This window comes from Psammomys obesus, unplaced genomic scaffold (genome assembly GCF_907164565.1).
Source record: "Psammomys obesus unplaced genomic scaffold, mPsaObe1.curated_primary_1811, whole genome shotgun sequence".
Taxonomy (NCBI): Eukaryota; Metazoa; Chordata; class Mammalia; order Rodentia; family Muridae; genus Psammomys; species Psammomys obesus.
The window spans coordinates 4,840,284-4,851,386 of NW_026591643.1; the positions used below are offsets into that span (position 1 = coordinate 4,840,284).

At 51.1% G+C, this 11,103-nt stretch overlaps 1 protein-coding gene across 6 annotated transcripts in view; it reads left to right on the forward strand.

Moving 5' to 3' along the window:
* Col27a1 (collagen type XXVII alpha 1 chain) overlaps positions 1-11,103 on the forward strand; it is a 118,570-nt gene that overhangs the window by 105,116 nt on the left and 2,351 nt on the right. For 3 of the 6 annotated variants that reach the window (XM_055611670.1, XM_055611669.1, XM_055611672.1), the window contains 12 exons: positions 600-707; positions 2,537-2,590; positions 2,985-3,047; positions 3,458-3,511; positions 3,658-3,693; positions 3,791-3,808; positions 4,028-4,063; positions 5,153-5,179; positions 6,870-6,935; positions 7,660-7,831; positions 8,595-8,704; positions 9,746-9,964. In XM_055611670.1, coding sequence (XP_055467645.1) covers positions 600-707; positions 2,537-2,590; positions 2,985-3,047; positions 3,458-3,511; positions 3,658-3,693; positions 3,791-3,808; positions 4,028-4,063; positions 5,153-5,179; positions 6,870-6,935; positions 7,660-7,831; positions 8,595-8,704; positions 9,746-9,964 — 963 coding nt within the window. The other 3 variants (XM_055611671.1, XM_055611673.1, XM_055611674.1) reach the window with 3 other exon arrangements.

The window sequence follows — 11,103 nt, forward strand, 5'->3', positions numbered from 1 at the left end:
TTCTTGGGGATCCATGCCCCCATGTTGACTCAGGTTTAAAGGATAGTTTATTCAAGTGACTGTAAATACTGCCCCCTACTGGACCCTAGAAACCTTTCACTTTAGCTTCATTGTCCACACCTGCCCTCTTGTGGATCTTTGTGGGACAACAGGTTGCTTTGTCACTAGCCCCCTTTAAAAGGGTCCTTGAGCTGCTTCTGTGTCAGCATAGGGCCACACTCCAAAAGCAATATGTAAATGAAGGACTCAGATATGGCGTTTGACTTCCCTAAGTTCTTGATCTAGTTGGGGAAAGGTTGGGACCCTCTGCATTGGGCCAGGGAAGTGAGGATGGGGAACAAGTTTGGAGACTGAACCTACATGTCTTATTGGGGAGGAAGAGTGAAGAGAGAACTCGGCTGGACAGCAGAGAGGAAGCCAGAATCATGAGGGGGCTTCTTCTGGGGCTCTGAGCGTGTCCCACCCCATTCCCATGCCTCCTCCTGCCCTCTGCCATCCTGTCCTGAGATCTCATGAAATCACTGCTCTGTGCCCTGCGTCCCCTGAACTGGCCTTGGAACCGTGTGTCTTGACTGGTGTTTTTGATGTGTTTCTTTAAGGGTGAAAGTGGGTTACTTGGACAGCTAGGTCCCCCTGGAAAGCGAGGGACAGAAGGTGGCACAGGGCTTCCTGGAAACCAGGGAGAGCCAGGATCCAAAGGCCAGCCGGTGAGTGAATCCCAGGGCATACATGACCATGCACCCACATGCCTAAAGCCATGAGTACACACACACTCACTTAGACATACTCAAGAGACACGTGCACTCACATGCACACGCACAAACACTCCCATGAGTGGGGACACACAGCTCTAGAAGCTACCTTGATGCCAAAGGCAGAGCCATGCTGACCCTGGGTACCAGATGCCGTCTGTTCCCCGGGACAGGAAGAGGTCTGTGCAGCCCATTCAAAATGGGACTCAAAGTGATGGGTAGAGCTTGGCCCTGTGGGCTCTGGGAACAGTGTTCTTTCAACACGTCTGCCTGTGCTGGAAATATAGCAGACATCTAAATGACCCCTGGGTCAAAGAAGAAATCAGAAGGTAAATTAGCATATTGAATCAAGTGAAAATAAGGACACACTGTGTCAAAATTTGTGGGATAGTGCCCAGACTACACTTGGGAGTGTTTGTAAATCAGTGGTGGCATCAGTGCCCAACCTAAGAATCTGATAAAAACACAAACAATAGAAGCAGTAGAAAGGAAATGATGAAGATCATAAATAGAAAATTGGGTTTTTGAGAAGATCAATAAAATTCATATATGTTTAGCCAGAATTCTCAAGACAAAAAAGTAGAATACATATATTACTATTGTCAGAATGAGAAATGATGTCTGTCACTAAAGATATCAGAGATGACAAAGGTAGAACAAAGGAATACTAAACATAACTTTATAGGAAACTAAACAACCTAGATGAAATGAGCAAATCCCTTCAAAGGCAAATCTGTCAAAGCTCACTTGAAAAGAGGTAGACACCCGCCTTGTGTTGTGTCTCTGAAAGAGTGTGAGCCTATAGTTTAAAAAGGCTTCTCACAAAGAAAGCTGTGGGGCCAGATGGCTCCCTGGTGATTCTGCTAAACACTAAGGGAGCAATAGTACCAACTCTACGTAAACCCCCAGAAGAAGAACGTCTCCCACTCTGTCGAGGAAATCATGATTATCAGACATTAAACTTAGTCAAAGGCATTTAAGAAAAAGCCACAACAGGCCAGTGTAGCTCATAGAGCAATTTTCAATAAAGTGTTATGAAAATCTAAGGAAGACTGCATGAAAAGGGTAACACATCAGGGCCAAGTGAAGCTGGCCTCGGCAAGGCAAGGGTGGTGTGGCATTTGAAAATAGATCCGTATAACTCATACTGAACTGATTCACCAAACTGAAATAGAAAAGCCACTTGATTATCTGTGTAGGTGCAGGGAGAGCATTTGACAGGATTATGACTTCATTTCTGATCAGGGAGGCAGAAAAGGGAACCCTAAGCAAAGTAAGTGTGGAAAGCAACTTTCTCGGCTTGATCCATGATATCCACGCAAGTCCTCCAGTTAACACGTGTGGTGACGAGTGGCTGGGTGCTTTCTCCGAAGGAGGAGAAACAGGCCACCACTCCTGTCGGTGCTGTAGTGTGCGTCCAGCCTGTGCAATAAGGCGAGGGAAAAACGAAGGCGTCCACAGCCAGAGAAACCAAGGAGCGAGTAAATATTTATTGTAAGAAATGATGTTCATACATCAGTGAAGAGTTTCTGTCTGGACGACTGCTTCATGAAGCTGTTTGGGTGGGGAGAAGATCTGTGGGTCTGTCTGTCCTCGTCTATAAGGACCTGGGACAGTACGCCTGAGTCTAGAGCATCTCTGGGACTCTGGCCTAGGCTCCGCCGACTCCTTTGGCAGAGGGTGTGGCCTCCCTCCACCCCTGGATTAACTGACATCTGATGTACATGACTAGCAACGCCCTTGTCCTAGCTCCCCTCACGCCATCTTGTCCTGCTTACCCACAGGGTGACTCCGGCGAGATGGGCTTCCCAGGAGTGGCTGGCCTCTTTGGACCCAAGGTAAGAGCCCTGTCTTCCTGTGTCTATTGCCACTCATCCATTTGTGGATTCACTTAGTCGTCCCAGTGTGAGCCAGAAGCCAGCTGCAGTGTGCTCAGCCTACCAGCTCCGTGCCTCAGGCATATGTCTTAGTACAAGCCTTGCTTTCCCAGTCTATAAAGGGGAAAGAGCCACAGGTAAAGACTGTGGTAAACATTAAGGCCAGAGACATACCACATAGCACCCTGCTGGCACATAGCTTGTACCTGCCTAAGAATTAGGGGCCTTTACTATTCTTCCCAAGGTGACTCTGATAACATCAGGAGGGCACAGGCCAGCCAGAACTCAGGGGCATGGAGACTGCTAGGAACCCCCCAGTGGCTGCCCCAGGCACAATCTTTTCTGCTTCTCACAGGGTCCCCCGGGAGACATTGGCTTCAAAGGCATCCAAGGCCCTCGGGGGCCTCCTGGCTTGATGGTAAGCCTCCCTCCTTCCTGTTCAGCTTGGTTGTCACTCCAGGTCTGAGGCTGTCCGTTAGCTGCTTGAACACACACTTTTTCCTGCTGCTTTGCTGTTAGCGCCTTCTCCACACGCAGCTGTTGCCAGCTTCGCGCCTCTGCTCACGATGTCCCTGCTAGCAGGGACACGGCCCCTGCCACTGCCTCAGTCCTTCCCTTCCCTACTCTAGTGGCCCGCCCCAGCATGCAGGAAGGCTCAGGAGACACGTGGCCCTACCCCGGCATACAGAAGGTGCTCACAAGATGCATGGCCTGGCTCTGCTTGAAGGGGTATCTTTTTCATTCCCAGGGGACACTCAGCTGCCACCCTCCTCTGTCACTCTATTCCTCAGGCCCAGATCGAGGACTCATAGCCTCTCTCTCCTTTAGGGAAAGGAAGGTATCATTGGGCCCCCTGGAATGCTGGGACCTTCTGGACTCCCGGTATGTGCAAGGGGAAGGCTGTAAGGGTCTCCTGCATTCTGGGATCAAGCGTTTCATGACTCAGAGCTAGTCTGAGCCTCAGTTTCCCTATATGAAAAAAAAGGACTTTCTTCTGAGCCCCAACTCACTGCCATGGTTTATTGCAGGGTCCCAAAGGTGACAGAGGCAGCCGAGGGGACTGGGTGAGTAGACAGCCTGGCAGGCAGAACTGTGGGACAATGGGAAGTGAGCCACTGCTCAGACCACACCCTAACTGTCTCCCCTCAATTCCGCCTCCAGGGACTGCAAGGCCCAAGGGTGAGTAAGTTGGATGTGATGACTTGAGACTGGTGACAGGGATGGGGGCTCTTGGGCTCTTCTTTCCATAGTGACACTCTTAAGTGTTCTCTCTCTCTCTCATCCCTACCCTTTGTATCCTTCTATTCTATGGGGACATCATCTCTGGGCCTGGGTAGGACAGAGGACAGGCTGGGTGAGGAACTGTCCAGTGCTGACTGTCTCCTCTATTTTCCACAGGGTCCTCCTGGTCCGAGGGGGCAGCCAGGCCCTCCGGTAGGTAGCTGCATGCTGGGCATTTTGGATTCACAGGGCAGGAGGCGCGTTCTTTGAATGAGACCATGGTTGTTTTTGTTTGTTTTTAAAGATGGATGGATTTATTTATTTATTTATTTATTTATTTATTTATTTATTTATATGTATGTGAATGTTTAGCCTACATGCCTGCCTGGTGCCTTTGGAGGTCAGAAGAGGGGGTTAGATCCTCGGGAACTGGAGTTATAGATGGCAGTGAGCTGCCATGTGAGCGCTGGGAACCAAATCCAGGTCCCCTGCAAAAGCAAGTGCTCAACGTCTGAGCCATCTTTCCAGCCTCTAGTCCAAGGTTGATTGATTGATTGATTGATATATATTTTTTTTTGAGACAAGGTTTCTCTGTGTAGCACTGGCTATCCTGGAACTCCCTTTGTTCTGGCCTCAAACTCGTAGAAATCTACCTGCCTCTGCCCACTTGTACTGGGATTTAAGGTGTAGACCAAGGTTTTGATGGCAGAATATGCCCGTACCCAAAGCCTCGTGGGCCTCACATGCTTCCTGTGGCCTACAGACTTGTAGGGAGCATAGAACAGGCCCAGTGAGGACGTGTTGGTTCTCTTTTCCTGGGGAGATGTGAGCCAGCATTGTCCACCTTCGATAGGACATTGATGGCAAAGAAACACTCCTGCCCCAGGCTTGCTTAGTGTGCCAGTGTGCTTATTGGCGTTACTTACAGGAGCATCAGTGGCTCAAAGCAGCTGCATTGCTGAGAAGCCCCTGTCGTGGATAATGGCTCTTGAGAGCTGCATTACCAGAGCCCCCTTCCCTGCTTGCACGCACCTTGGCAGGCAGGAGAATCCCCCCTCTTCCCAGTCTTTGCAACTCCTTATCTAATGCTGGGGAGAGGCCTGATGACTCCTCCTGAGCCCCAAGAGCCCTCTCCTCCTTCCAAGAGGAAGTGTTCTGACTTGGAAGAAATAGCTACAGAACATGCCCACAGGCCTGAGGCCTGGCAGGTTTTCTCCTGCTGGACGGCCCCTCCAGTCTCCAGAGACCTGAACCTCCAGCACAAGTTCCTGTCAAATACTGACCCTCCCCCTTCTTTTTCAGGGTCCTCCCTGGCATCCCATCCAGTTTGTAAGTTGTTCATGTTGTCTTCGATCTCCTGGGAAGAGGCTGTGGGGTGGGCAGGGGAGAAGCATTCGAGCATTCTCTGGTTCAGCCACAGAAGCTGAACCTCTAGGATGTCCCTGTCCTGTCTCTTGCACTGGAGTCATGGGTCTGGAGCTTCAGGAAAAGCTCTGGGCAAGAGGCTCATGCATGTCCCCAACTGTGAGCCAGGGGGAGGGGTGCTCTAGAGTCAGTCCCAGGGTCTGTCTCTGTCCTCCATACATGTGGGGTGATGTTAGGTTCTCTCCTCCTCAGACTCAGGGTCCAGAGGGTCAGGCCTACAGGTGCACTTGAATTTTTGCTCTCTGGTGGGCACAGCAGCTCCGTCAGAGCTCAGCCTTCCCAGCCAGGAGACCAAGTAGTCCCCACTCAAGATGCCGACAGCATTCCTGGGCTGTGGTAATAGGGAAGGCTGGATGGAAAAGAAGCCCTAGGGCTCAAAGACGCTTAAAGGTTCTGCGTTCTTTCCACCTCAGCTTCTCCCTGTCCCTCCCTTTGTGCTGCTCATACTTACAAAGACATCTCCCTGTCTCTTTGTCAGAAAGACAGGCAGGGGAAGAAAAGCCAGGTAAAGCCCCAAGATACAGAAAAGGAGAGCGCATGCTAAAATATGATCACTGTTCATCATATGCCAGACATTATCAGAAATGGTTTTAGTGATTCTGAGAGAATAGTTTTCTTCAGGGCGGGGGGATGTGTGGCAGTCTGGCCTCTCAGTGGGAAGATGCAAAGCTGGCAGTCCCCAACAGCTCTGTTCTGGGTCCCAACCCCAGACCCCTTGCCATGTTCTTGGCAAGCCTACAGGCGTGCCCTACCCATCTGGGTGCCAAGGCTGAGGCCAGGCATACCCAAGAGCAGTACAGCTGGAGCCACATGTTCTGTGGGGATGTGGAGGAGGGGCCTCACCAGCCTCACCTGTGGAGGCAGAAGCATCCGCAGAGTCCTTCCATCGTAGAAACAGTGTAGAGCACCACCGACAATCGCCTAACCTTACTGGGCTCCTGGTCTGAGCTGAGTTAGCAGCAGTCCTTGCTTCCAACGTCGAGATGTGGAAGTATCTCTTCCTTAGTCACAGCAATTAAAAACACACCACGTGGTGGGGCTCAGCGTCCTCTGGGGAGCATTATCACCCCCAGTTGAGAAAACCGGATACTGTGTTAGAGACAGGAGAGACTTCCCAGAGGCAATGGGAAGAGATCTAAAGGTCCTGCAGCTAGGCAGAGCAAGCCTTTTATGGACTTAGAAGAACCTCGTGTGCCTGGGGCTAGAGCATGTGTGGAAGGAGACAAGACTGAAGACCACAGCACTCACGAGGCATTTTTAACTGGGCTGAGGAGTTTAAACTGAACACCGAGAGGACCATGGAGAGCTATTGAAGCACTTAAGGGAGGGAGTGGGATGTCCAGCCTTGACTCTGCAAAGGAAGCTGGAGCTCAGAAGAGGATGTGTAATTCTGTCAAGACCCTGTCATAGGAGGGAGGGATGAGAGTGGGTGCTGGGGCCCCTGGCTCTTACTTTCAGAATCTGGTGCTTCTGTCAAGACCCTGTCATAGGAGGGAGGGATGAGAGTGGGTGCTGGGGCCCCTGGCTCTTACTTTCAGAATCTGGTGCCCCTAGAAGGGGGACAGGGTACACACCCTGTCTTTTTCTCGCACAGCAACAAGATGACCTCGGGGCAGCTTTCCAGACATGGATGGAAGCTCACGGAGCAGTGAGAGCAGAGGTACTGCCAGGGTCTCCGCTCGTGGAGAAAGAGAGAGGTCCTGAAGGTCGATGCTGCCCCCGTGGCTGGCACCAAGAGTGTCAAAGCCCTTGCCTTGGTGATGCCTCACAGTCTAAGATGCAAGTTATCACTAGGACTCAGATGGAAACCTCAGTCCAAAGCAGTACCCCAGCCCACACTGCCAGAAGCAGGCCAGATGCTGACCCTGTGCCCTTGCACTTCCTGGAAGCCTCTGCATCTAGTGTGTGGCTGGCAGGAGTCAGAGAGGAGGATTTATCTGATCCATAGCCACAGCAGGTTCCCAGGGTCGCCCAGGGATCGCGCAGAAGCAACTGAACCCTGGGCGCTGCTGAGAGCCGACCTGTGGTCTTCTCTGTGGCTACAGGCTGAGACAGATCTTGGGTGGTCTTTACTCCAGCCAGTATCAGCCATTTTGCAGCCTTGCTTCCTTCCCATGGTGGGGACCTCACTCCACTAATTCAGACCCTCTGAATTAGTGTACCCCAACATTGCTGGGGTACATAACCCCAGTGGCAAGGAATCAATCCTGGTTCTACTTCATTATGTCCATGGCCCTCCCTCTCCTTATCTGTTATGAGGAGGGGTAGCCTGTCTAAGCTAGCCAGGAACTGGGAGGTCCCCGGATAGGGAAGATTTTAGAGCAATGTCTGGGACCTTGGACAAGGGCAGGACTTAACAGGCCAATGGCCCTGCTTCTCCATAGCAGGGCCACAGCTATCCAGACCAGCTGGTGCTGGACCAGGGAGGGGAGATCTTCAAAACCTTACACTACCTCAGCAACCTCATCCAGAGCATTAAGACGCCCTTGGGAACCAAGGAGAACCCAGCCCGGGTCTGCCGGGACCTCATGGAGTGTGAGCAGAGGAAGGCAGATGGTAAGGGTGTCTCTGAGACTGAGGAGGGACTTCCAGCCTGCGTTGGGATGGCATAAATTTCGGGAGGAGCTCGGGTCTATGGAGTGTTGGGTCCTCAGCATATCTTAGCCAAGTTTCTGTCCTCACAGAAGCAGACACACAGCATTATCCATTGGCCCAGCAAACAGCCTCTGAGCCTCACAATCTGCCAGGCCTGTGGTTCGGGCTTTGAGAGTATTGTAGAGAGGATATGTAGCCCATATTGCCATGAGCCGGGACCATTCTGAGCATAAGGATAAGAACTTCCAGTGAGGGGGGACTCCAAAATTTAAAACAGAACAAAAACCTTCCAAGGCTGGGACAACCAGGGGCTTCCTGCTTGAGCAGAGATCCTCACTATCCAGCCTCCCCTGCAGGCTCCTGTGTGAGCTGGAGCATGCCATGGTGGCACCCATCCCTCCCTGCTGTGTATAGAGCCAGAAGTCACATTGGGCACCCCTTCCTCTGCTGCTGAGCTCTTGGCAGCAGGTCCTAGGAGGAAGTCTGAGCCTTGAAGAACCTGGGGGCCAAGGCCCCAGTTGTATCCTCTGTGGAGTCGAAACATCCCAAACTCGCACAGGGAGTGTTGCCAGGGTGTGGGACTGTCCCGCTTGTCAGCTCTACCGGAAGGCACCCTTCCTTCCCAGCCCATCGCAGCCCTGTTGAGTCACAGGTACAGGTCCTACAGAGGAAGCCCCTCCAGCCTCCTCCCTGATAGCCAGGGTTCTATCCTCCTCTGCTGCAGGTACCTACTGGGTGGACCCCAACCTTGGCTGCTCCTCTGACACCATTGAGGTCTCCTGCAACTTTACACACGGTGGGCAGACATGTCTGAAGCCCATCACGGCCTCCAAGGTACCATCCGCTCCCTATTGCCACCAGGCTCTGGCCCCCCTGCAGTCTCTGCTCTGAGCCCGGCTTACCTTCCTAGAAGGCTGTGGGAGACCATCCCCTCTGAAGACTTAGTTTTCTCACTTAAAAGTTGGGGGACGTGTAGGACTCGTGTGATGAACAAGCATTTTCACGCTGCGCAGTGCTGAAGACCCCGGCGTCTCTTGGAATAGTCTGTTTCAGGTTGAGAGCAGAGTAGATAGTCTCGCAGGGTCATGCATTGTTGGCACAAAGTCACAAGGTTATTTATTGGGAATGCATGCCACTCTGGCGCCTGGGCTTATTAACTCCTGTCACTGCCTGCACACGTCTGTCCGTGGGGTGGGGCCGGGCCACTCCACAGTAAAGCAGGCAGGCAGCAGGTGAGGGTATATATAAGTCTGGATTGGCAGCACAGCTCCCCAGGGGCAATGGCACCTCCATCGGGAGCAGTGACAGCTTTGTGGTAACAAAATAGCAGAGACACAACTGGAAGGGAAAAAAGGTTTCTTTTGTCTCCTACTGATTGGTTGGCCCTTTTGCCTTGAGGTCTGTGGAGAGGATGGTAGCAGAGGAGAGCTACATACTCCCTGACAGGAGGAAGGAACAAAGCAGCAAAGGGCTGGATCCCCACATCCTCTTGAAGGGCACACCACAGTGAACTAACCACCTTCTGCTAAGCCTCCCCACAGCCCCTGAGTTCATTAAGGCCCCTTGCGTTTTCTCCACACGCAGCTCAGCCAACCTGGAGCTGACTGAACCTTTAGCCTACCCACCTCCCGGGGGAGCAGAACAAACAGTGCAGCCAGATCCTTCGGACCAGATGGAGAACAGAATCTGGGCTTGAACAGCCACTAGGCTACAGGACCAGTTCACGCAACTCGGTTTCCCTGTGTCTTTGGAGTGGGCAGATGATACAGGAAAAGCTGGCTGGAGAAGGGCTTACCCTGGAGCCCTCCAGAAAGGTGGAGAATCTGAGGGCTGTGAGGGGCGGGGGGCCGCTTCCCACCTGCATCTCCTCCACAGGTGGAGTTTGCTGTTAGCCGGGTCCAGATGAATTTCTTGCACCTGCTCAGCTCTGAGGGGACCCAGCAGATCACAATCCATTGCCTGAACCTGACGGTGTGGCAGGACGGCCCGGGGCGCCCCGCCACTAGGCAAGCCGTGCGCTTCCGTGCCTGGAACGGACAAGTCTTTGAAGCTGGGGGTCAGTTCAGGCCAGATGTGCCTGTGGATGGCTGCAAGGTAATTGCTGGAGCCCCACATTGTCCCTTGGTGTAGCGACAGTGGGAGCAACTTGTTTTGCTTTACCAGTATGTCTTATAATTTTATACCGTATGATATACAGTCTTTACCATCATGTGGTCTCATGAGAACTGTTTATTTAGTGACACTGACTTTCCCTGCTTTCCTCTCTAGGCATTCTGTGTGTGCGTGTGTGTGTGTGTTCGTGTCCGTGTGCGTGTGTGTGCGTATATATGTGCACATATGTGCTGCTAGGGGTGCACCCAGGGCCTTGCGTCCCCTGGGCACGCACTCCCTAGGCTGACCTCTCTCAGGAACCTTCTCAGGGGAAGCTGTACTCAAGAAGTTCTTCAGGCTAATAAAAACTTTTGTTATTTGCGAAGGCTTCTTCAAATGAGTGTGTGTTCTCTGACCACCAATCAGGCTGCTTTAGTTCTTTTAATATTTTCGTTCATTTTCAAATGTCTTAAACAAGATAGGCTTTAAAGTTTGGGGGAGACAGTCATAAAAGCTAACACTGCTTTCATAAAGTAAAACTAGTAATACACAGTGCCTTTAAGTGTGTGGGAAACTGCCCCCCCTACAGGAGACTCCCGAGAAAAGGATGCTAGAAAACAGCTCTGCATAAATATAAAGCCAGTATGTATTCTACTTGTAGAATGGGAATTACCTGCAATGTGCCCCAAAGTTAAAACACAGAGAATTTTATGCAGTATTAATCAACAAGAATAAAAGACAAAAAATTAAAAATTGAGGTTGGTGTGATGGTTCACACTTGTGATCCCAGTATTCAAGTGGAAGTTGAGGGGGAGGTAGAGGCAGGAGCAACACGAGTTCAAGGCAAGGCTGGGCTATATGGGATCATGTCTCAAAATAGATAGATAGATAGATAGATAGATAGATAGATAGATAGATAGATAGATATAGATGGATGGATAGATAGATAGATAAATAATAAATAAGTAGGTAGATTGATGGATGGATGATAGCCAGCTAGATAGACCATAAATAAGTAGGTAGATAAAATAGATGATGGATGGATGATAGATATATAGGTAGATAGATGATAGGTAGGTAGATTGACAGATGAATGATAGATAGATAGATAGATAGATAGATAGATAGATAGATAGATAGAT